The sequence below is a fragment of the Perca flavescens genome, chromosome 15 (genome assembly GCF_004354835.1).
Source record: "Perca flavescens isolate YP-PL-M2 chromosome 15, PFLA_1.0, whole genome shotgun sequence".
Classification (NCBI taxonomy): domain Eukaryota; kingdom Metazoa; phylum Chordata; class Actinopteri; order Perciformes; family Percidae; genus Perca; species Perca flavescens.
This window is the reverse complement of record NC_041345.1, coordinates 20,907,388-20,933,030: the sequence shown is the minus strand read 5'-3', so window position 1 is coordinate 20,933,030 and position 25,643 is coordinate 20,907,388. Positions and strand designations below refer to the sequence as shown.

The 25,643-nt window shown below is 41.3% G+C and overlaps 2 protein-coding genes across 2 annotated transcripts; both read right to left on the bottom strand.

Moving 5' to 3' along the window:
- Positions 1-521: 521 nt before the first annotated feature.
- ccndx (cyclin Dx) lies at positions 522-3,139 on the bottom strand. The gene is made up of 4 exons (XM_028598521.1): positions 2,782-3,139; positions 2,461-2,676; positions 1,495-1,825; positions 522-667 (listed from the first exon to the last, which is right to left on the bottom strand). Exons 1-4 carry the CDS (start codon positions 3,043-3,045, stop codon positions 522-524), a joined length of 957 nt encoding a protein of 318 aa, XP_028454322.1. The 5' UTR covers positions 3,046-3,139.
- A 5,783-nt stretch (positions 3,140-8,922) lies between these two features.
- On the bottom strand, positions 8,923-23,444 carry tbc1d17 (TBC1 domain family, member 17). Its single transcript, XM_028600568.1, has 17 exons — positions 23,338-23,444; positions 22,293-22,388; positions 22,142-22,219; positions 21,939-22,050; positions 21,668-21,851; positions 21,369-21,480; positions 20,955-21,125; positions 20,719-20,844; positions 20,327-20,430; positions 20,026-20,120; positions 19,796-19,912; positions 17,985-18,085; positions 17,186-17,285; positions 16,027-16,124; positions 15,241-15,357; positions 15,071-15,157; positions 8,923-9,740 (listed from the first exon to the last, which is right to left on the bottom strand). Exons 1-17 carry the CDS (start codon positions 23,362-23,364, stop codon positions 9,576-9,578), a joined length of 1,890 nt encoding a protein of 629 aa, XP_028456369.1. The 5' UTR covers positions 23,365-23,444; the 3' UTR covers positions 8,923-9,575.
- Between the last annotated feature and the right edge of the window lie 2,199 nt (positions 23,445-25,643).

Sequence of the window (25,643 nt, the reverse complement as noted above, 5' to 3'; positions counted from 1 at the left end):
TTTTAACACAAGCTTATGACTCGTAAGTACTAGCCTATGAATCCTAAGTGAACGCAGCATAATCCCATTGGTAAATAACACACGGATGAAAAATATGTACAAACGTTTTAAACGTTTAATTGCTTTGAAAAATAGATTTGTTGTATATTTAATTCAGTACACAAACATAAAAGTCATGGTAAGTTGAAATAAATTAACATCGAAAGAGTCAACAATTGCACGTGATAATAAATAAAAGGTATAAATATTATGCATCAAAATAACATCTAGGCCTACAATAAAATTAATGGAAATAGATAATAAAATATGGCACATGCAAAACACATAATTGCAAAAATGTTTCACTAATAAATAAAGATAAAAAATAAATTAACAGTCACTCAATAAAGTAATTTTAAAATATAAAAAACATGTCAGAGCATTTTGAGGTCATAATCTATACATATATATCAGTTGTACTGATGAACTTTATGAAAGGTTTTGATTGATTCACACTTTCAATGCAACAGTTGATTCAGTGTTTAGAAATCAATCTCTCTCATGTCAGTAGGTGTCCCGGGTCTTTCGTTCTCCACCTCTTCATCCTTCTCCATGGGGCCCTGTTGAAGCCCACTCCTCAGCCGCTGTCGGAGGGCATATTCGATCATGTCACTGTAGCACTGCAGTACTACCTGGGGTGCAAGGCACAGAGAGAATAAATTATATAAATATAAATATAATAATATATAAATGATGGCATGCCTGTAAAACAAACAGGTCCCTCAAAACACAAGTGTACTGAGTCTGTTGCTTAAAACTGATTATTTTTGCAACCTTCACTCATGCAAAAAAACAAAAAAACCCTGAATGATCAAATCAGATAAATAGATACATGATGATCTATGTCGGATAGCAGGGAGCCAGGTTCCATTCAGCCCAAGATTATTTGTTCTGGGAGATGGGTCTATATCCTAAGCGGGATGGATAAGCACATACGAAGCTGGGTCCAGACTAGTTTAATGATAGCCAGACAGATTATTTTAAAAGGATGGAAGAATGAAGGGGGGCTGTCAATCCAGGAGTGGGCTTGTGAGATGGCTAGGGTGGCGGCGTTTGAAAAAATATCAAGTAAACGGTTTGCCAGATTGGATGTCTACACTAGAAAATGGGGAAAGTACCTGAGCTTTCTGTAGGGCTCCTAAGAAGCGTTGTGCTGGGGAGAAATGTGTATGATGGGCTTATGGTGTTGTCATTTATACAAATGTTTATTTGGTTTATGGTTTATTGTCTATTTTGTTACTATTTAGTTGAATTGTCTGGAATATTGTAGTGACTGTGTCATCTTTTCTTGATTTTTGTCCGGGTGGGTGGTGATGACGAAGGAGAGGGGATATGTTCATGTAGCGAATTGTATGTTTTGTGTGTTGTTTGAAAAATAAAATTATTATCACAAAAAATCACAAAAAAATCCGATAAATATAGGCTTATGTGCAGCCTCAGACTTTGCAGGTGTACTCACCAGGTCAGCCTGGCAGAGCTTGGCCAGTGCATCACTCATTACAGCCAGCTGAGCGGGGCCCTTGTTGCCCAGACCCCTCAGAGCACAGTTCAGTGATGCCGCAGCAACAAGGGACGGTGGAGCTCCCAGAAAGCGGGAGTCACAGGCACACATGGCAGCCAGCGTGTCGCTGTGCCGCCGCAGGGTGGAGAGCAGCCCCTCCTCACAGTCACCACTGTCTCCATCTCCTCTCTCGTCCACGGAGGCGAGAAAGTGTGGGAGGAAGTCCTGCGGAGTCACTGCTGCTGTGTCCCATCGGAGGGTGGCGAGGATGACACGCTCCATCTCCTGATCGAGGGAAGATAGGTGCATGTAGCAGTCAGAAATGATTGTTATAGCAGATTGATTGATGATGAAAATAGTCATTGGTTACAGCCCTAATTGATTTGTCATTGTCATCCACATGCATCATTTGGGGCTCTTGTAATTTATGAGGCATCTGTTGTCATTTCATCTAATTTTACAGTTGAAACTATTTAATTAATCAGTTAAATATAAGTGGTAGAAAAACCAGTAGGCCTAATTTAAAAAAGTTAGTTGTAGCCCTATTGGATTGTAAATTAAAGTTTTAAGTGGGCCGAGGCATCACAAATGGTAGAAAAATTCCCTCATTTGACTTTAACATCCTATCTTTACATTATTTTGATACAGTATGGCTGCTACAACTCTTTAGAGTAATAACACTGCAAAAAGGTGAAAGGTATTCTACTTTTAAAACCAAGGTGTAACTGAGTTTAACTGAGTTTAGCCCTTAAGACCTATGCTCTATGCAACTGTAAGTAGGGTTAAAAGCGATGATGATATCAGGGACCCACAGCTGGAAATGACCCAACCTCTGCTCAGACTCCACTACCGCCCTGATTGTGAGGTCTCAAAGAACCCCATTCGTACCCACATGTGTGGATGCTGTGTGACTGACTCACCCTCAGGTCCGAAGGCTGGAAGCTGTATTCAGCTGCAGCACAGAGAGTGTCAGCGGTGACGTTGTCACACTCTGTGAGTTTGGATGCGATGAGGATGCAGCCGGCAGTCAGGCAGTATGGTGACACAGGTAGAGCCAAAGAGGCCGACAGGAACCTATCCATCAGAGAGACAGACAGGGGGAACACTGCCTCATCACAGCAACACTCACAGCACACCTGGAGACAAGGAGAAAGATGTGAGGCATCGGCATCACAGCTGCCGTGATGACATAACTCATCCTGCACCACCAGGGGAAACTGGAGCGTGAAAGAGTTTCATACCTCCAGGGCCCATTTGGCGAGGTCCTCCCTGCGCTCTGGCTCCCGCTGGATGAGGGTGATGTAGAGCATGGAGGGCATGTACCTCTCCTCCACATGAAGCAGCCTCTGGATCACACGGTGTCCGGACACGGTGGGATCCCAGGCGGCTCGCAGCTGAGACGAGCCCACGATGTGGACCTGGGTTTGGGCCTCAGTCTGGCTCTGGTCCTGACTCTGGTCCTCCACCTCCTCACACCACAGAGACACAGACATGCCTCTGTCCATCTGCACAGCCTGCTGGGTAAAATATCAACGTGTTTACGTCCAAATGGGAAAGAAAGGCGGCAGCTAATGTCCCGCTGTTGCCTGAGGAAGCTGGGTGTTCTGCAGGTAAACAGAAGCTGGGAAATCCTGTTTCCTTGTTGAAGTAGTTTGGGCTTCCTGTGGTGATCTGTTGAATATCACTGCTCAACTCTCGTCTCGGACTTTTATACCCAGCAGGGACAGAGAGCGAGAGAGAGCGAGAGAGAGAGGGAGTGGCACAGAGGGGAGGAAAAAGAGTGTAAAAAAGGGGCATGGACCCTCGTGAGTGACATAAAATAATAAGAAGACAACAATATGGTCTGTGCAACAATTGCTTCAACAGGTGGGGAGAGGGAGAAAGAAGGAGAGCATGGGAGAGAGGGAGGCGGGGGGGAGGAAAGAGGAGCAGACAAGTGAGGGAGTGGCCCGCAGGGACAGAGCAACAGCTTGTCTTCGACAGTGAAAGAGAGAAGGAAGGAAAAGAAAAGGCTACGAGGGGTGAGAGGCAGAGAGGGGAGAGAAAAGGTCATATACAGATTCTGACAATGGGAATGGATGACAAAAGGAGGAGGGTTTGTTTACAACGTGAGCACCAGAGGAAATATGTCAACGTCTGCTGTGGTTAGATAAAGATCCTCAAGTACTGATATTTATTACATTTACCATTTATTATTAGTTTGTCTTTAAGCGATAATCAACTACTCTTTACTACTTTAATAATTCCACTACTTTAGTGTCTAATAATGTTCCAAATCATGGTTTTTCAAACCTCGTCAGGGTCGGCATGACAATTTTCTACATATTATTTTAAACATTTCGCCAATCTTTACTTTTTTTCTTGTGAAATACTGGATAGTTTTACCTCTTCAGACCAAATTATTGAAATCAACAGCAATCTGTTAGGGTAAAAAGAGTAATAATTAGTAATTTAATCGATTATTCAATCAAACAGAAAATGAATCAGCAACAATTCTGATCATTGATTAATTATTAACAAAAATCATCACATTTCTGGTTCTCGAATGAAATTCTTTTCAGTTTTTCTTATAGAACAGTAAATAAACTATCTTTGGGTTTTGGTATGTTTTCTAGACAAACCAAGTTATTTGAAGACATCGCCTCATGCTTTGGAAAATTATTTTAGACATTTTTTCACCATTTTCTGACTTTTCACAACCCAAACAATAGCAAAGCTTTCCAAAAGTGCAGCACACAACCTCAAAACACGCAGGAGCTGTATGCAAAAAAAAAAAAAACACACAAATATAAACCAAACAATGAATCAATTGATCAAGTGGATTGGCAGTCGATAATGAAAATAATCATGAGTTGTAGGATTGTAAAAGTTTGGGAACCATAAGTGGAAACACCATATGAGTTGGCCTCTAATACTGCATTGATCCTATATAGTTCTTACCATAGGATAAGGATAGATAAGGAAAGATAGTAATAATAATAATAATAATAATAATACACTTTATTTATACAGCACTTTTCAAAATAAAGGTACAAAGTGTTTTAAATGGTTGAACCAGGATTAAAACATTTCAGGAAAGCGATGAGGCAAATTAAATCAGACAGTTGAACTAATACAAAACTCTAATGGAATAAAATACCCAACAATAATATAAAGATAAAAACCATAATGAAACAGATAAGACATGTTAGAAATAAATCAGTGTGCTAGAATAAAAAAAGAAGTGATTTAAAGATGCCACTGATTCTGCGAGCGTCTTAACGTAAGATTTGTAGAATATGAATGTGTTTATCAAAGTTTTGGCTCTGCCTTCCCCCCCCCCGTTCTCTGAGGATTCTCATTGTCAAAGCAACCTGTGGCCCGCTGCCCAACTCCCCTCCCCTCCCACTCCTTCCCTCCCTGCCTGCGCCTGGGGCAATCTGCTGCTCATTTAAAGAGCAGCGAAGCCACCGGGGAGGGCTGGGCGAGGTATGTGCAACAGACAGTGGAGCCGGGCAGGTCAATGAGCCGTATTGTCTCCCTTTACAAATCAGTGTCAGACAACAGCCCCTGGCCTTCTGCCTGCTGCTGGCTCCTTACACACACACACACACACTTCACACATTCATGGGGTAGACACACTTTTCACACACTCTCCGGGGACTCCTGGTCACAAAGGGGTCGCACTCACCAGTGGAGAATACAGATTGTATTTGACAGTCATTACAGGTGGCTCTTCAGACATTAGGGCTTCAATGGCAGCTCATGTTTCAGATTGGAGTTAAATGGACGACCACACTGACACCATGATTTCAGCTCAGCATCAATTATTCATTCTATTCAAAGTAGAGCTGGTGGCCATTTTCACTAACTATGACTAAGAGTAGATTCAGGTTCATATACACAGAGGCACATGTTATTTCAACTTATTTGTGACTAAATGAATACATTTAATTGGACACAATATTTAAGCAGAACATGGTTAAGCATGTAATAGAAAGATGATGATTACGTTACTTTGCTTTAACTGTCATTTATAGGACTGAAGCTATTACCATTATACACTGATATACAGCTGTTTAACATATTTTACATTCTGTTGTTTAATCTATAACAACCCATCATATCTTAGTAAAACGTGCAGTATTTCCCTCTGAATTGTTAAGAAGAAGAAATATAAAGTGGGCGAAAAATAGAAACATTTAAAGTACAGTACAAGTACCTCAAATTTGTACATAAGCACAGTACTTGCAAATATACTTACATTCCACTGCAGACATAATTATATCAAGGTAACAGTGAGCAGTCAGTGGAGCTGGGTTAACGACATTAACAAAAACTATATTTCACATTTTACAAATGGAAAATCCACCCTAAAAGAAAATTTATTTAATTATAAGAAATAGTAATAAAGAGTAGCACACTGAATAACAGAATGGGCACACTTTGCCATATGGACACACTTTGTGATGCATAGCTGGAATTCCTGCTTGATTTCCACTTAGGTTCAGTATGTCTAAAACAAAAACTCCATTAGCATAAAGACAAATTCCAACAAGTGCCACCTAAAGACATTATGAATTCATGTCTTAATGGTCTGATCTAATGTTTATGTGAAGATATTGACTTAACAGCAGTAGTTCAGTTTAATCCAGTCTTTATTGTCCCACATGGTAAATTTGGCTTGCAGCATCAACAGACTCATCTATCAGTTAAACCGATTAAAAAAAGAAATAAAAGAGGAACTTAGAAAGAGGAACACAACATAACAATAAATACCATAAAAAACTAAAACAGGTAAAAGCAGTAAATAAAAACAAATCAATACAATTAGACAAAATTGGTAACTACAAAGGGAACACAATTAGGGGTGGACATGCAAATTAAGAGATTTTATTGTTAATATTTAAACTTATTTATCTTGGTTTATACTTGTCGCCCTGAAGAAAGCAGCTCAACTCTTTATTAAAGAGGTGGCAGGTATCAGTTTACCTTCTGCAATAAATGTTATTTGTCTGACCGTGCTGAGAGGCTGATCACCGATAATCTCACTGCAGAGCTAAATGTTTCTCCTTTAAAATACTCTTATAAAGGTGTAAATCAGCCTGAAAAGGTGGTGAACTGACCATAATAAATGTGTAGAAACAGAGCATGTAATTTATAATACTTGTCTTCATACCTCTTGTGAGAGTGTTTAAGTTCATTTAAATAAAAGACAGTGTGAAGCAGGAGCAAAACTAGTGACTAAATAATAACAAAACCTGTAAAATCCCACACATAATAACACACCAGGAGAAATATAAAGTGTCATACATATTTTTTTTAAACAAACCCATGGGGCAGGGCTTCAGCCACATCATTTACTGCCGATAACAGCTTTTCTAAGACACCCAGCATAATGACAACATGAAGAGGCCCTAATCCTCTAACACTTAGTCGATTGTAGCATTAGTGAGAGAATATTGGGTTTAAAGCTGTGGACAAGGCCGTCGCCTATAAAACAGGCTTTGAGAGGGGCTGAAAGCAGATTGAGTTTGAATGAAGGGCTGAGTAAGTTTGGCTCTGCCAGTCAAGTGAGGTCAGGTTGGGGTGGACGGAGGGAGTGAGGGGGCCAGGAGACACAGGGTGACAGATCGGCGGCCTGTTTAAGCACCCTGCTAAATTCATACGTCCCAGCTGTATTCAAACAACACGGACGGAGGGGGAAAGAGACAGCGGCGAGCAGAAAGAGGTCCTGAGAAAGGGGTGTGGTTCCCCGCCCCTCATTTTCCAGCTCATTTCCCGGGACAGTGGAGAACAGAGGTCCTATTTTCCCCTCAGCCATTCACCTCGCACAGACACCTGCTGGCCAGTGGGGGAGGAGGGGGGAGAGGCCAAAGTTTAACCAGTTCACAAGTTAAGACACTACATAAACAAACAGTTGGTCTGTTACACTGGAATCATAATTTTTCAGAGTCTTCATCATCTAAGCAGTATATATATATATATATATATATATATATATATATATATATATATATATATATATATATATATATATATATATATATTTTTTTTTTTAAACACATTATAATGTAGTTATAAGCCGATTTAAGGACATTGTAAGTGATTATTAATGTACAATATTTTCAACAATGATATACAGTAAACCTTATAGCTGCTTACGACTACAATATAGTGTGTTATTATTAAAACTTTGCTTAAAAGGGAAGGTAAAATTAAGTGTTTCCCTTTTGATCATTTCATTAAACGTTGCTTATATTAAACTCATACATTCATGTTTTAATACCCAGGCTCCTTCAGTGCTCAGTGACATGCTGCTACCTCTCAGGGTTTCTGGCTTAGGCCCATTTGGACGACTTTCTCAGTTCAGAGGAATGATACGAGGAATCTTTATCCACCTCGAAATGGACCATTACTGGGATCATTTTCAATTCATTAGTCATGAATGATCTGGTGCTCATCATTGAGTTTCATGGTCATTTTCTTGAATCATTGTTTGCAGTATGTTTTATGCGTATTTTCAAGTCGACTTGTGCAGTTTGTCTTGTTTCTTGCATTTTCTTTTCTTTTTAAAAGATTACTTTTTGGGGCTTTTCCCTTTATTAGTAGTAGAGACTGTGGATAGACATGAAAGGGGGAGAGAGATGGGGGACGACACGCGGCAAAGGGCAGCAGGCCGGACCCGAACCCGCGCCGGCACAGGACCCAGCCAACATGGGGCGAATGTCCCCACTGGGCGAGCCAGAGGCCGCCCAGTTTCTTGCATTTTCTTGAGTTTTGTGTTAAAATTAGATTAGATAAGATAATATACTTTATTGTCCCGGAAGGGAAATTTGTTTTGGACTCTGTCCGATCCGCAGCTTTACAAGGACAACACAAAATACAGAAAAATAGCATCTCTCAACAGATACTTTCATACAGCACAAAACATGCTTTCACATACATTTGACAGGTTTATGGGCTGTTTTGTAGGGGTTTCCTTGTTGATTTTTGTGTTTTTCTTTTGAATTTTAGTTTGATGCTGTTTTCTAAGTGTTTCTTGACTTTGTGTTTTTTTCTATGTATTTCTTGGTGAGTTGCATGTTTTTGTGTAAGGGATCATAGGGATGGGTATTGGAAACTAGGTTTAACTAATGTTCAGTTTTAAAACCGGTGTTGATTTAACTTCATGGTAGTTTTGAAAGATGTGGTTTGTGGTGTTGTTGAACTGTATTGCATTACACAGAGAGGTGATTCTAATATTTGTTTACCCCATTGATATCAATGAGGGTAGATTGGCGAGTTTAAATGTAGTGGTATGTGACACTGGTCTGTGCTATGTACTTGTACATAAAGACATCAGATCCTGGCGGTGAGATTAACTACAAAAAAGGAGCAAATATAAAGTCTGAATACCCTGCTTCATTAAGATTTAAACATTTATTTGGAAATAATCAGCGGATGAAAATGTTATGACATTGTGTCGATAATAACAAGGATTAAAATATTACCACATGTGGAAACTATAAGGCATGCAATAGAGTTTGCATAGGGCTGGAATGGCATCGTACAGTAATAACAAGGTGCTGCCAGTGAGTTTATCCTTCATCTTCTTCCCTTCTTACAGAACAGTGGCGAGGGGACGCAATGCAAAATGCACTGAAAGTACACTGTTTCACAAGTGGCAAGCACAGATAGATATTAAATAACTTGGGAAAAGGTAAAAGAGGAGGATGGAGAGTAGAAAGGGTGGCAATACTCTTCAGCAAAGACACAGGACATGTAAACAAATGACAAGCTGTCATGGAAAGGGAGGAGGACAACATACACAAAGAAAAGGAGCACTGCAAGTAGGCTGCTATAGTGTTTAAACATCTTCAATTGTAACATTCATGGGTACTTTAAAAGAAAAACAAGCCTCAACAACGCCCCCTGCCTCTGACAAATAATAACAACAGTCTTCATTCCTTTTCATTGGATCATATAGAGTTCATATATCTCTTTTGTTTTGTTCATATATAAAGTTTGTCCATACATTTCCTGGTAACTAACAGTCCAGAGCAAAAGCGCAGATTTAAGGATAGGTGGGACCGCATGCTGAGTTAGATGAAGCAGCAGCTCCTGCCTGGGACTGGCTGAGGAGGCGTTGGGTCTCGCTGGCCTGGGAGTCTGGGCTGTCCTCCTCAGAACTGGAGGGGGTGTAGAGACCCAGAACCTGCTGCACCTTCATGGGAATCTCCTGAAAGAGAGGGGGGGGGGATGGATGACAGGAGGTTAGGAACCACCAGTGTTGGGGAGTAACTAGTTACATGTAACGGTGTTACATAATTTAATTACAAAATAAAGGTAACTGTAATCCGTTACAGTTACTGGGGAAATAGTTTAAATTACGTACAGTTACCTCTGAAAACATTCATGAATACATTGGGGGTTACATCTGAATTTTATCTGTAAAACGCTAGGCTGTATGTTAAATAATATTAATGTTGTTGCCTTGCATGTTTTTCATATGCACATACACGTCTTCTTTTGCCAATTCCAGCCACAGATTGATGCTATTCGGATGCTTTCGATTGGTTCTCCTGCTTGAATTTGCAGCGCAGCCCGTCTGACAGTTAAATTGCCTCTCAAGCTGACTGAGAGATGTCGCTATGGCTACCGATAAAAGTGCTGGAAATATAAAAAACATTTCATACAAAAATCTGAGGAGGGTTCATGACATGCCTACCTTCCGTGTGACACACCGGGCTTCTTATGTGTATTGAAGATGTATTTAAGCACCATATTTTGCTTGGTATATTAAAAAGAGGTGCTGAAGTCTGACTTTGTGGTGGCTGTTCTTCAAAATTAAATTATTATAATCCTAACTCATGTGATAAAGGATCTTAACAGAAGTTTGACGGTAGTCAGTGTTGAGTACTGCTGTAAGGTTAACACCAGCAGGTTTAACAGTTGAAAACATTCATTAGAAACAGTGTTTCCTTTAGGATTTTTTTTAGCAGTGGGGGCAGATCTGTCGGAAACCCGGAACTGACATATTCACACATGAGGCATATTTTCATTTCGTTTTGATTGAACTGTATTTTTGAGGAACTGTAGGTCTACAAAATGAATTTTACAAGAAATTCTTCATAGGGAAACCAAAACCCAAAGTAGGCTATAGTATGAAACCATTCATATTGAAACTAATTGCATATTTGCCTCAGTGGCAAAGTTTGCAGCCTTGCTGTGTGCATTTGATTTTTCTTGGCTTTTGCAAAAATAACTCCAAGGCTGGGCTATAGGGGAATTCAGAAAGAGGTGGCTCATTAATGCTGAGTAGCATACATGCTGCTAGATGGTCCCCCTGTGGCCTGTTCTTTAACACTAGAATGGCCAGGACGGTCATTTTGACCGTTTTGAAATTTATATGTGTAATAACTTTGCTAAATAAAAAAATACAATCCTGCTGGTACCTGACTTTTCCTAAAAGAGTCTGTATTTTTATTTAAAATTGTTTTTATATAGCCTACATTACACAAAAGGCAAAGAAAATACAATCACTTTTACCTATTTTGGCCATTTTTTCGCGGTTTTGTTTTTAATCTTTTGCGTGGTTGCAGATGCATCTTGGTTGCTTAGTAATAATCATAGTCTCTGTCAGAGAAACGTAGCGGTCTCGAGTAACAAGTGTGGGCATCAGCGATGGGCCGAAGGCAAAGCCGGAGTCGGTAACGTAGGCTACGGCGTGGATGGCCTCTGTTCTGAATCAGAAGGAAAGCACCGGGCGCTCACTCTGTGAAAGGCGCGGTACACGTAGATGGCCGGTAGCTGTCTACGTGTTCATATAACTTTATACATGCTACAACTGGCTGGAATCATTGAACCCATCCTCTCCAAGGAGTGCACCAGCTGTAAAATGTCCCGGAGGAAGTTCATGCAGCAACTGGCAAAGTAGCTGAGAGCGGAGTTTATGGAGGAAAAAAGGGAAACGGCGCACGGTCTGAACAGCGCTGCGCAGTGCGCACCACAGCAGACACCAAAATGGAGGCAGTGCCAGGTTAGGTTAGGTTATAAATGTTCAAATAACATACTTTTAATTGTTATTTGGCTGTGAATTATGTTGAATGAATTTCCCCCAATATGTTTCGGGACATGAATGTATGAAATAATCACGGTTTAGCCTACTACGCCATGATATGATATCAAGGGCGTTGTATTGAATCAACAGCCATGTGCAATTTAGCTAGCAGGTGAAGGTGAAACTAAAAATGTGCAAGAACTATAGACTAATAATACAGGCTTAAATCAACTGACAACATAAGTTATACGACTTACAGTTCTCAAGGATGCACACATGCCATCTCAACCGGGGGCCTGTTTCACAAAAGCAGAATATATAAATCCAGGATAACTGATAAAGCGAGGCTTGACCTAGTCTAATCTGTGCATCCTGGCTTGGTGCGTTTCACGAAGGCCAAGCCAGGCTGAGGAGGAGCGACTTGGTCGAGCCAGGCTGAACTAATTCAGATAGATGCGCGTCCACGGATTTCCTCAAAAGACCGCGAGGTCGAGCACAGATTTACTGATGCCAAAATGGAGAATACGCATTGTACATAGGCTACTTTATACAGAGTGAGCAGCAGCTTCTTGTGGAAGTATGATGACGTGAAACACATTATTTGAATAAAAAGAAAATAACACGGCCGCTGTACTGAAACAGAGAGAAAGCTTAGCAGACGATCGCAGACCGACTGAATGCGTAAGCAGCCTAAGCATATACATTAACTGACCACTGCTCTGAATGGAAACCGTCATAATCCTACCATTCAATGATTAGGCTACTAATCATTTGCACAAATTAACAATTGTACGCTTTGCCTTAAAAGTAAGCAGAAGATAATGTTACTCAGGAAATTTACCATGAAGATCCATTTTCTATAACGCTAGAATATGAAGCGTAAATATCTCTTTCACTCTGTTCCTCCCTCTCTCTCACTGGCTAAAATATTAATTTCCCAAGTCATATTAACTTCCACTACTCGCTTTTAATGCAAAGTGTACAGGTGTTCGTTTTTGCAAATGACAAGTGACACATTGAATGGTTTCATTTAAGAGCAGTAGTTCATAAATGTATATTTTTAGACTATCATTTGGTCTGTCCGCTATTATCTGTCACGCTTTTTCTCGCGTTTTTTTATTTTTTATATTCATCAGTTATTTCCCCCCAGGCAAAATAAAAGGTCAAAAACCATTAAGGTGTCCTCTCCCTGTTGTTACATGAATGTACAGTAGCCTACATCACTAGATAGTTACTGGTCCAGTGAACTAAGTCTATAATTTGGGAGGATTGTACAGTTAGGATATGTTCTTAAAATTGTACAATCCTCCCAAATTATAGTCCCAGTTTACTGGACAACACAAATTGTGTGCTAAGAATGCCAAATACAATGCACATGGAAGCAGAACAAACATGATCCTTATTGTTAAAGAATAAAAAAAGAAATGATACACTAAAATAATTTAAGGTGCATTGGGGAACTATAGAAATGTACAGCATTGTATGTATTGCCCTTAGTAACAGACTTCATTTAAAACTCATTTGAAATTTTATCAGCCTTTTCTAATTATCTCAACAACTTCCATAATATATTTATCAAACTTCTTACAACAATATGAACAGCAGTCTTCATACAGCAATACAACAGTAACAATGACAAATTTATAATTATAAAAAAAAATAATAATAATGGTCGCAACTTTAAATAATAACAGTACTTAAATGAACAGCAATATGCACCTGTTGTATTTTAATCCAGGCTGATAACAAAAGGGTAAAACCACTGCTGAGTGAACAGAAAAGGTTCCAGGATTAAATAAATCCTGGCTGTTAGCCTGGTCAGGACCAGGCTAGCTGCACAGAATAAATCTCCATGGTGATTTATGTGCCTCTGCTTTCGTGAAACCGAGTCAAGGCTAAATTCATCCAGGATAACCAGGAAATCCCGGCTTAATCCCTTATCTTGGTTTTGTGAAACAGGCCCCGGGTCCTCCGGACAACCTGTCTCTTTTTTCTTTCTCCCTTTTCTCCGAGTGGCACGTGTGCCCACTCGTAGGGCTGCACGATTATGGCCAAAATGATAATCACGATTATTTTGATCAATATTGAGATCACGATTAATTATCACGATGATTTGTTGATTTAACCAAAACAAATTTTATTGTCACATAGGCCAATTATAACTGCTTTTACATCCATATTGTGCTACATTCCTCCTTTATTGAAGGATACTGTGAAGGAGTATGCCATTTCAGCTGTTGTGGAACCGCTTTCCATACATGCAGGTTTGCCGTATGGTAGCTACCTGACGAAATAGCAACACGGATTTCATTGGCTCATTACACTGCCACTTACATGTCTGCGTTGCGCTCTGATGCTACGAAACCCAAGTTAGGGGCAACATAAACATTGCTGGATGTCACGCTAGTAAACACTAATAACCTTATATACGGTCTATGCTAGTAACACGTTACACAGCAGGTAGCGTTAGCCTACCGTTAGCTACAGTAAACACTAATAACACGTTACACAGCAGGTAACGTTAGCCCACTGTACTGTAGTAAATGGATTAAACACAGCTAAAAACCTGACAGCTAAACGGTGTAGTGTGAATGTATTTCCAACAACGGGACGTCCAACAGTCTGCTGCTAAAGCTATGAGCTAACAGACACAAACTGGCACTATAGTCAGTGCTGTTGTCTGAAAAACAAAACATACGGGACATAATGTTGCGTTTACTGGTAAACATTGTGACCGGCTTATAATGACCGACTGCTACCTGTTGTGGAATTTTCCTCCCGTTACTCCTCTGTCCTCTGTGACTGTCTACATCTAGAAACTAAGCTGCGCGGTGCAGGGAACAACTCTGATTGGCTCACAGAGGCACGTGATCAGAGAGTGGTTTATGGAGCGCTAGAGTGGCTTTGCAAAAACTTTTATAATTAGCGTTCTATGACGCATTTTAAATATCGCTCGATCACGCAAATTTGATCGTGGGAAGCCAAAATCGTGATCGTGATTAAAATTTGATTAATTGTGCAGCCCTACCCATTCGCGTTGTGAAGCGCGTGTCCGCGCTATTCTTGGACTAACAATCACTGCTGATAGACGGCTTTTTGTACATTTCTGATACCGTGGCGGTAGAAATCTAACCGTGGCGTACCGCCACTTGCCAATCAACATAGAGGAAACACTGAGAAATTTTGAAAAGTAATCAAAAAGTAATGAAATGCGATAAGTTACATTACTTTGATGAAGTAATGTAAATAGTTACCCTGCTATGATATTTTAAATCGGTAACCTGTTACATTTCCAAAGTAACCTTCCCAACACTGGGAACCAGTGGCGTAGAGGTGTCACTGACCCTACAGCTTCTAGAAAAGCTTCTTTTTTTTTTAGATTTAGCTTTTTAAAATTCAGGTATAGTTCTAAGCATTTGCCTCATCTTTGCTCTTCATTGCAACCACTGAGACTGAGACACTCCATGGACTCCAGGCTAAATCTTATTGGCTTATGAAGCACGTCTCACCTTGCACGCAGTCAGCTGTAGGTAGATGGCCTCCGCTCCTTGGAGAACAGTCTGCAGGTCCAACTTCATCGTCAGCTCATTAATGTGCTGAAGAGTTGCACAGATGAGTGTATAGTTACAGTCAAAGTAACTCAAATTCTGTCTCAAAAACACACGTATACAGTACCCACTTTTAGAATAGTGTTAAAGTCGTGGTCTGAGCCAATCAGCTCTCCTCTCTGGGACTTGAGGATTGAACAGGCGATCAGCAGGTGGAAGTTGTCACATGGCAGACGAGTCCAGAGGACCTGAGGAAGGAAAAAAGGAAGTTACAAAACATTATTTGTGAACTCATTTAGCTAGATAAGACACACTGTCGCACTATGTTTGATCTGTCTCAGTGTGACGAATTGCCTCTGGCAATCTAACGTTAACGTATCTAACGTTACACGTCGTAGTGACACGCAGGAAAAACTACGTTACGCACAGAGGCGTAGTAGGAGCTGAAAAATAAATACAAAGATTTGTAAGATTTGATGTTGTAATTTATTTTTGTCTTTCAAAGGGAAAACCTACTGGATCTTGTGCTTTATTGGATCTTATGGATTCATTTATTTGACTTAAGATTTTCGATGTTGATTTGCTAGTTAAGTTTGTTTTGTGGTGTTTTCCTGTGTCTTTATTGCACTGATAGATAGAAGAGTAGCGCTCTTAAGGCTTTCTATTATATTCTATCTGTGTTTTCAATAGTATGATATCTAAAAACAGAGCTCTTCTTTTCTTCAGACATGTTGCAGCTAGGTTTAAGTTTCACAAAAAAACACTTTTAAAATCAAGAAGACACCTGTAATGCCCCCGTGGTGTCATTTGAGTGTTTTTACTATTGACATTGAGTACGTTTACATGCACGCCATTATTCCAGTATTATTCCGATTAATATATATAGTATATAGTAAATGCAGCTGTAGTGCACTCACCTCCCACATGATTAGGATGTCCTCGAAGGAAAACTCTCTTTTGAACCAGATGAGAAGCCAACGGAAACAGAAGCAAAGAGAGCCGCTGTCCTGAGAGTCTGATGGACACAAGAAATATATATATTTTTTTAAATTTAGTTTAGTGACCAAGAAAAAAAGAATGAGCTGCTTTTAAATAATTAATATCGAGAGTTACATCTTAAAAGGCCCTGAACACCCACATGTTGTGTTTTAAGTGATTAGACCCCTTCCCGGGACTGTTTGGTAGAAAAGATATGTGACCTAATGAGTTCCCATCTAATGGTCCGTTCATGCCACCTGGGAATATCAGGGGCCGCTCCCGTGATTATGTTGTTTTATCGACTGCAAGTGTTCATGTGCTTCACTGTCTATGCGTGTTCTTCTTCTGTTATATTGGTGTTCGGCATAACAACTTGTTGCAAGACTGCCACCAACTGTTGGGCGTAGCCTAGAGCATCAAGTGTGTGAAAACATGGAGGCCACAATAACAACCTAAAACGATAGCACATTGTGGACGTTTGCAAAATATATTACATGCATGCGTTAATTTTCTATATTTAGGAAAGGTTTCTCACCCTTCAACACATTTGAACGATCGTCGGCCATGTTTCTGTACATCAGTCGTCAACAACGCGTCACCAACTGGGAAACAGTTAGCAAAATCTAGCCCCAGTTTCCCACCTCTGATTCCCACATGAAGTGATGTGAATGATGATGTTTTCACTGGGGAAAATGTTTTTCCGATGCCCATGAACGCACGGTAAGCTCTGGCTTCAACCTGAGCTGAGGTCTATTCAGCCACAATAACTGAAATCACCTGTGTGGGTGTTTAGAGGCTTTAAGCATATTTTGCATGAATTGTCTCTCATTTAGCATACATTTGCATGCTTATCATGCATATCTACCTGATGTGCACCCCATCTGCAAAAGCTATAAATGTGTAAACTTCTATACATCATCATTAATAGATTTTAATGTATGTCCTTGAGGCTGCATCATGTGAAATATCTCATTTGCTTTATTTTCGTTTCTGCCCTACTTTTTGTTGCATTATCCTCATTGAATTGTGCGCAGCTTTGCCTCAGGACTTTGATTTGAATCTAATCCAGTCGGACTGCGTGAGCATTAGCTGACTAACCCAGGAAGTCACACAGCTCCGGGTCCAGAGCCTTCAGCAGGATACTGAGCTGAAGGAGCTGCTGCTTCATGGCCTCCTGAGACTCTTCAAAGTTCTGGTGCTGCAGAGGAAAACAGGAAAGACTTGTAAAGTTGGTTTGTGTCACTGCTGAGCTGTAACCAGCTGGACCTGTCCACAGTAAAGCTTGGTTTGTGGTCCTGCGGAGGCTCCATGCAGAGCTTTTGCAGTAGCTTACGTATGTGGCCTGAAGTTTATACTTGTGCGTTGGTGTGTGTGTAGATCTCTTTAAGAGAATAACAGGGCCGGCATGAGTTGGTGTGTGGGGAGTGTGTGGTAGAGCGAGTGAGAAAGTGACGACGATTAGCTTCGGAGCGAGTGCCGACTCTAGAGGCATAGTGAGAAAAACAGTGTCTCCCCTGTGCTTTTTTTGTGGTAATTATTGTAGCAGGAAAAGTTAACCCTCCTCTTGATTTCATGTTGTTTATGGAGAAGGAGAACCAGGAAATGAGTAGGGGAAATGAGTAGGGGAAATGAGTAGGGGAAATGCAACGCTACCAAGCCACAGCCGAGCCACGAGTAGTTACATTTTTCGAGAGGTGCATGTCAGGCTACGGCGTAGGGTCTGTGTCTCCACATACCTACGCACGAAGCTATGGCGTAGATTTAACACAGAAGCATGAATCACGCCTATCACAGCTGTACAGCCTGAATGTACATAGGTAGAGGAAGGAGCAACCAAAACTAAACTTGTTTCTGACTGAAATTCAAAGATCCTTAGAAATAGAGCATTTCTACTCACCACCAGCTCCATGAAGCCAGTCAGACACCAGAAGGACTCCACCTCATTCTGGGTGACGAACAGGAGAGGAGAAAGGAGATCACTCATCCCCTGGACATAACCTGGACAGACGGAAACAGATGTGTCAGGGTGACATGGCTATATCTGCTTGAATGATCTCGGCCAAAGCATGCCCTATTTCACAATGTAAATGCTGTGTGAATATTTTTCCAGTCGGAAAAGCACCTCTGGGCTCTGGGTGTGGAGGGGCTGTCCTGGTTGACACGCCTCTTCAACATTGCGTGGAAGTCTGGGACGGTGCCAAAGGAGTAGCAGACCGGGGTGGTGGTTCCCCTTTTTAAAAAGGGGGACCAGAGGGTGTGTGCCAATTACAGGGGTATCACACTTCTCAGCCTCCCTGGTAAAGTCTACTCCAAGGTGCTGGAAAGGAGGGTTTGGCCGATAGTCGAACCTCGGGTTGAAGAGGAACAATGCGGATTCCGTCCTGGTCGTGGAACAACGGACCAGCTCTTCACTCTCGCAAGGATCCTGGAGGGAGCCTGGGAGTATGCCCAACCGGTCTACATGTGTTTTGTGGATCTGGAAAAGGCGTATGACCGGGTCCCCCGGGAAATACGGTGGGAGGTGCTGTGGGAGTATGGGGTGAGGGGGTCTCTTCTCAGGGCCATCCAATCTCTGTACGACCAAAGTGAGAGCTGTGTCCGGGTTCTCGGCAGTAAGTCGGACTCGTTTCAGGTGAGGGTTGGCCTCCGCCAGGGCTGCGCTTTGTCACCAATCCTGTTTGTAGTATTTATGGACAGGATATCAAGGTGTAGTCGGGGTGGAGAGGGGTAGCAGTTCGGTGGGCTGGGGATCTCATCGCTGCTCTTTGCAGATGATGTGGTCCTGATGGCATCATCGGCCTGTGACCTTCAGCACTCACTGGATCGGTTAGCAGCCGAGTGTGAAGCAGTTGGGATGAGGATCAGCACCTCTAAATCGGAGGCCATGGTTCTCAGCAGGAAACCGATGGAGTTCCTACTCCAGGTAGGGAATGAGTCCTTACCCCAAGTGAAGGAGTTCAAGTACCTTGGGGTTTTTGTTCGCGAGTGAGGGGACGATGGAGCGGGAGATTGGTCGGAGAATCGGCGCAGCGGGTGCCGTATTACACTCAATCTATCGCACCGTTGTGACGAAAAGAGAGCTGAGCCAGAAGGCAAAGCTCTCGATCTACCGGTCAGTTTTCTTTCCTACCCTCACCTATGGTCATGAAGGCTGGGTCATGACCGAAAGAACGAGATCCAGGGTACAAGCGGCTGAAATGGGTTTCCTCAGGAGGGTGGCTGGCGTCTCCCTTAGAGATAGGGTGAGAAGCTCGGTCATCCGTGAGGAGCTCGGAGTAGAGCCGCTGCTCCTTCGCGTCGAAAGGAGCCAGTTGAGGTGGTTCGGGCATCTGGTAAGGATGCCCCTGGGCGCCCCCCTAGGGAGGTGTTCCAGGCACGTCCAGCTGGGAGGAGGCCTCGGGGAAGACCCAGGACTAGGTGGAGGGATTATATCTCCAACCTGGCCTGGGAACGCCTCGGGATCCCCCAGTCAGAGCTGGTTAATGTGGCTCGGGAAAGGGAAGTTTGGGGTCCCCTGCTGGAGCTGCTCCCCCCGCGACCCGATACCGGATAAGCAGACGAAGATGGATGGATGGATGGAAAAGCACCTCACGCCACAAAAACTTTGTTTCTTCCCGAGTTGGGGCCTCATTAGAAAGGCCCGGGACCCCCATGACACAGACTCTTACTTATTTTTTTCCAGTTTGCCAACAGTTCAGACATACATACCAAGATCAAAGTTGTACATGCAGTATGTCATCAGCACATCATGCAGCAGAGTCAGTCCTGGATTGTCGTTCCCAGAGAAGAACGTATTGTGTCTGTCTGTCCTGCTGACGTCTCTCTCTGTCACAACAGAACAAAGACACTTTAAAGTTCAACATCTATAGCAGCTGTCACAGGCAGCTGCCTGATACCATGAACACATCTTCTGTTTTATGACAGATTGCGGGGCTGACCTATCAGGCTTCTGTATCCTCTGAGGAGGGAGTTCCTCATCTCCTGCTCTTCACTGACGGACTTCCACTGCACCTTCATTCTAAAGTACTCGTCCCTGCAGACACAGAAAGGAGTTTGACTGCCTTAAAGGAATAGATGAGACATTATACAGAGTTAGAGGAGAAGATCGATACCACTCTCAGATATGAGAGTGCTAACTCTCTGCAAGAAAACAAATAAGCACATTTCCCAAACTGTCAGCCTATTCCTTTAACCATCAAAAAGCTTTATAAGGAGGTGTGCAGTAATAAAATCACTAACGTCTTGGCCCGCAGAATGTCCTCTCTTTCCTTGAAAGTGCTGTTCCATGGATAAAAGCCAAGGAGGAACTTCCATACCTCCTTCCTCAGGGACGGTATGACACCCTGCAATGGACAAGAATGGCATCGCATCGCAACACACACACAAACACACACACACACACACACACACACACACACACACACACACACACACACACACACACACACACACACACACACACACACACACACACACACACACACACACACACACACACACACACACACACACACACACACACACACACACACACACACACACACACACACACAGTAGATAGAGGGTTGAAAAAGGAAACAAAGTATGTCTTTCACATAGGAGGTGTACTGTCACTGTATTTACTGTCTCACCCCTCTGAATATGAGCTCTTTGATCCTCTCTGGGTTTTTCACTTGCCCCTCTGGGTCCAGAAACTCTTCCCATTTGTCCAGCGGTTCTCCCCTGGTTACGTCTGGTCTGGGACCAAGCTCTACCCCCTAATGAAAAATGCTCATGTCTCTTAACATTATAACAATCTGTAGTCTTAATGTATTAGACACGACTGTGTGCTTTAAATTGTTCTTTTTTGTGGTTTCCTTTTTCTTACACAGTTGATGAGTTCGAAGCCGGGCTCTTCATCCGACTGCGGGGGCAAACTACGATCCTGAGCAGTTCGCAGGTGAGTGGGGGACCCTGGAGGCCGAAGTGCCGCCCTGAAGAAATTGGTGACTTTGGAGAATCCACCGAATGTAGTGGCATATGGGTCCTGGATAAATCTCTGTGCAGGTAGAGAGAGGACAGGATCACAAACATTGAGTGAGAATAGTAACAAGCTAGATAGAGTTCATCTGCTCCCAGTGATTGTGAGTGGAGGTTAGGAGTGGCAACTTCAGTGAATAGATTGTACGTCTGCAATCCAATACAGAGTATGGGCTGGAGTGGGACTTTGATCAGTGAGTCATTGGTATTGACCAACAAGCTAATAATAAAGATTTGATGATCAAAAATAAAAGCAAATTACCGAAACAAGATCCGAGCCTCCGTCATCGAAGAGATGCAGCTTATCGAAGGACTGAGAGAGAGCGCCGGAGTCATGAGGGTAGGCGAGGAAGAGCCGCCCTTCAACCGGCGACCTGGCGATACCAACAGAAACCGAGTGATGTTTTCCATGCTCATGTGATTTGTCAATAAAGATGTAAACAGCTCTGTCGGAGACTGTACATCAGCTGTTTCAAGAACAGCCACTGGATAAATTCTAACATGTTCCACAGTAACAACAAGACAGAAACTGCTGCTAGAAATTAGGGTGATGATACATACTGGTCCAGGATGATGTAACGTTGCAGGGCCCTAAACAGCTCCCTGGTTCCTCCTCTGTGGAAGTGCAGAGCGGGCAGTGGGTGGCCCCCTCTACTAGTCAGCACCAGGAAGTTTCGGCCCAAGGAGAACCGAGCCCTCCGAAGAGAGTATAACTCTGACAGAGGCAGAGAGAACGACCACTGACCTGCAGGCGAAATAGGGGACATTTGGTTCTTTGCACCCTTTGTGGAGGTTAACTATTTGCCCAAAGTGACAGACATATAAACGGCACCTGAGTCTTTGACTGGGACGTGTTCTCGATCTTTCTTCACCGTGCTGATGACTGCCCAGTCCGGCTCATACCCAGGATCAAAGTTTGTATCGTCCTCCCCTCCTTCTCCATCCTAATTAGGATGAAGTGGTTTCATGGAAATTATATTTAAGGCAGAAAGAAAATACTCTTATTGTTTTCATGTGTAGCAGATGATGACTTACCTTTTTGGTGTAGAGTACAGCGGGGGCACTGCGACCCTCATCCTCAAGTGGGCTCCACTCTAAAGCTGGCACACCAGCCTAAAACAAGCGCATGGTCAATATGGTTTGATTTCCCTCTTTGTATCTGAACAACTCACACAGATTTGCTTACCCGCTCTACAATTCGGATGAACCCTGGGATGGTAGTGTCCTGGTTGCTCCTCTTGGCATTTGTGTGGAGGTACACTCCCTCCTTCTCAAATATCAGCTGAGGGAGGAGAAAGAAAACCCCACATAAATGCATCCAAGTCAATCAGAAAATTAAATAAAGATGTAAAGATAAATAACTATCTTCAAGAGTTCCAGAATATCAAATAAAAATAAAGATAGGATGGCTCACATGTTTGGTAAGTGATGATTACAGTATTTTCATAAACTATTAATTTGCTGCTGACTCTCTTAAATCCTATCTATTCCACTACACAGCTTTAGATGAGATCTTCAAATCGCTTGTTTTGTACGACCAATTATATTCAGTATACTATATGACAAAGAAAAGCAACAAATCCTCACGTGTGTGAAGCTCATATATGGGATGGTGTCTGGCCAGATGGACTCTGGCTTGTTACAATGATGTTATATGGCTTAACTACCATCTGAATATGGTGAAAATAAATCAGGTCATCTGTATGATATGTAACATTACTGATCACATAAAAACAAAAGAATAAGCCTAGGCCTAAAGTGGCACATCAGCTATAACCTGTGGCAGGCTAGTGAAATCACATTACAAAGAGCTTGTAAATGCCTGAAGCATATCATGTGATTTCGGTGTGTCAGATCAATCCTCGGTGAAGACAAGACAAGCAGATACAAAAACAGGTATGATGACCCAGTATCGACTCACTTTGCTAGCTGGCAAGTTGTAATGTCTGTATGGTTATAGATACCGCTATCGTCGAGCTACACAACAGAGTCCGACATCTTGTATCCAGCCAGATGAAAACACATAGCTAGCTGACAGTGTGCTTTACTTTATCGAGCGTTATCGAGAACCGATAGCTAGCTTCAAGTACTTACAATAAGCTATCACTGACAGCAAGCTCGAGTGGTTTCACCCACAATGTCCCAGTCGCGATATAGGAGAAAATGTCAACATCCACAAATTAAAATACTGACAGTTAGACATTGTTAAAAAAACAAAAACCTGTGAATACCTTGTAATCCTCAACGGTTTGCTCCATTATTCCCGTCACCTCTGTCTCGACTTCGTTTTACCAAAATAAATTACGTCAGACTTCCTGCTTCTGGATAGCCCCGCCCCTACAAGAGACGCCGAGGACCGCGAACCAATCAGACTGCGTATACTGCTTTGTTTTTGTTATTATAATACGATTTTAACAGACACTCAACCCGCTTTATGTCAACATAGTATATTTACATGTATAGTAATATAGTTTCTAAAAAAAGGAATATTAGTTTCTGTTGCTTCAGTTTAGCCACATTTATTTTGACAGAAGCATCTCACAAGATTACAGCGTGCATACATTTGATATACTATACAGGAAATGGTGCACATCAGAATTTTTGTATACATATAATACATTTGCCTTGGTGAATAACAATAAACAGAGTCTAAATGTGTTTACAATGTATCTATAATTTAGTCTTCCTGATGGTCTTGACTATATCTTCATTATGCTTGTTATTCGGTGGTTCTGAGGTTTTCCTTATCGGAATCGAGGCTCAAATGAGTGTGTAATATATTGTACAGATTTTCCCACATCACTGTGGAGATAGGTCTGGCAATGCGACACACACACACACACACACACACACACACACACACACACACACACATATATATATATATATATATATATATATATATATATATATATATATATATATACATATATAAATATAGATTGTAACCCACTTGAAACAAATTTTGATAAGGGGCTATATAAATAAGAGTGACTTGACTTGACTTAAGAGAAAATAAAAAAGCAAGCACTGCAAAAGTAAAAAATTAGAAATAGAAAAAGAATACAATAATATATGTCAAAAATACTATAAAAAAATATGTCTAGGCTACATCTGTTTTAAAATCAAAAAGCTGTATAGTTGTGTGCAGGAATGTGCGAAATATTGACCAGGGGATGTGCAAAAGTCTGCAGTATGAAGTAGGCTATGAAGGATATGTGCAAATCATGTACAGACATAATACAATAGATAACTGAGATTATACAATAGGGGCCAGTATGATGGATAAATACTAAACAGAAACATTATTAGATTGTTTTTTTTATCTCAGGTTTTTATTGAGCGAGCTACATGACATTGCGAAATGCTCTATCGTTGGATTTTTAGTTATTAGAATATAGCTAAGGATGTCAATGGTGTTTTGAATGAGGTTTTCTCACCACTGGAATAGAATTAGTGAAAAACTTTCAAAATAATAGCCTAATGAAGCCTATATCATTGACAAAATGTTGTATGTACAAATGTACAAAGTTATGAAGATAAAAATAAAAAACATACAAAGCAATACAAACGATGAGATCACAGAATCATTAGATAGAAAAAAGTAAATAAAAAGAGGTAGGCCTACATGAAAACTTACATTTACAATTAGTCAGAGGTTTCAGGGGGAAAAAAGCACTCCAGTTTCTACAATTTTAATACTTTTTTGTTATCCAACGATCTAAGTGACTTCAGTTGAAATTTAAATTCTATGAGAAAAGGTACACAATTAGGAGATGAATTAGAACATTTCTGCTTGTGAATATAACATTTGGCATACAGAATGATACTCGAGAGCACCATTTCCTGAATTATTGTAGAAACAGATGATATCTTTAAGGTTAAAGGTGTAGACAAAGTTGGTGGTTTAAAAAAAGAAAGACTTTACATCTGTCCAAAATCTTTTGGATGTTTCACAATAAAAAAAGGTGAGATATTGTTTAAAAATTCTGTTTACAAAATGTAAAGGAAGAGTCAATGTCGGCAAATTTAGCAACAATTAAGGGTATATTTTATGTATTATTTTGAGGTGTACTTCCTTAGCTTTGTTAGAAACACAGTACATATACGGTAGAAGCCAAGCCCCTCTCCAATTTATGTTCTCAATTTTAGATCTCCACAAAAAGTTGCCCCTTGGCACAACTGTATTCTTTCTCTGAAAATTTCGGCGAATATGCTTATTGTTACACTTTATGTGCGTTAGTTCAATGGCTGTGATATAACAGTGTGCGTGTAGTGCGTGTACGACGTGCGTCCGATTGGAAGTCAGTAACATGTGACGTCAGAGCTGCAACCGGATAAGAATAGATGTCATTAGCCTTCAAATTTAAATAATACAAAAATTTAATCAATTTGGTTTTCTTGCCAAAAAAGCTAATTTAAATCCAAATAAAAAACGTTACTTTTCATATGTGTTGGATTGTATGGTTGTTTAAAGATATTTTACAATTGCATATCAGCTGACCTGCTGTGCTCTAGATTACTCCAGCAGCTAACT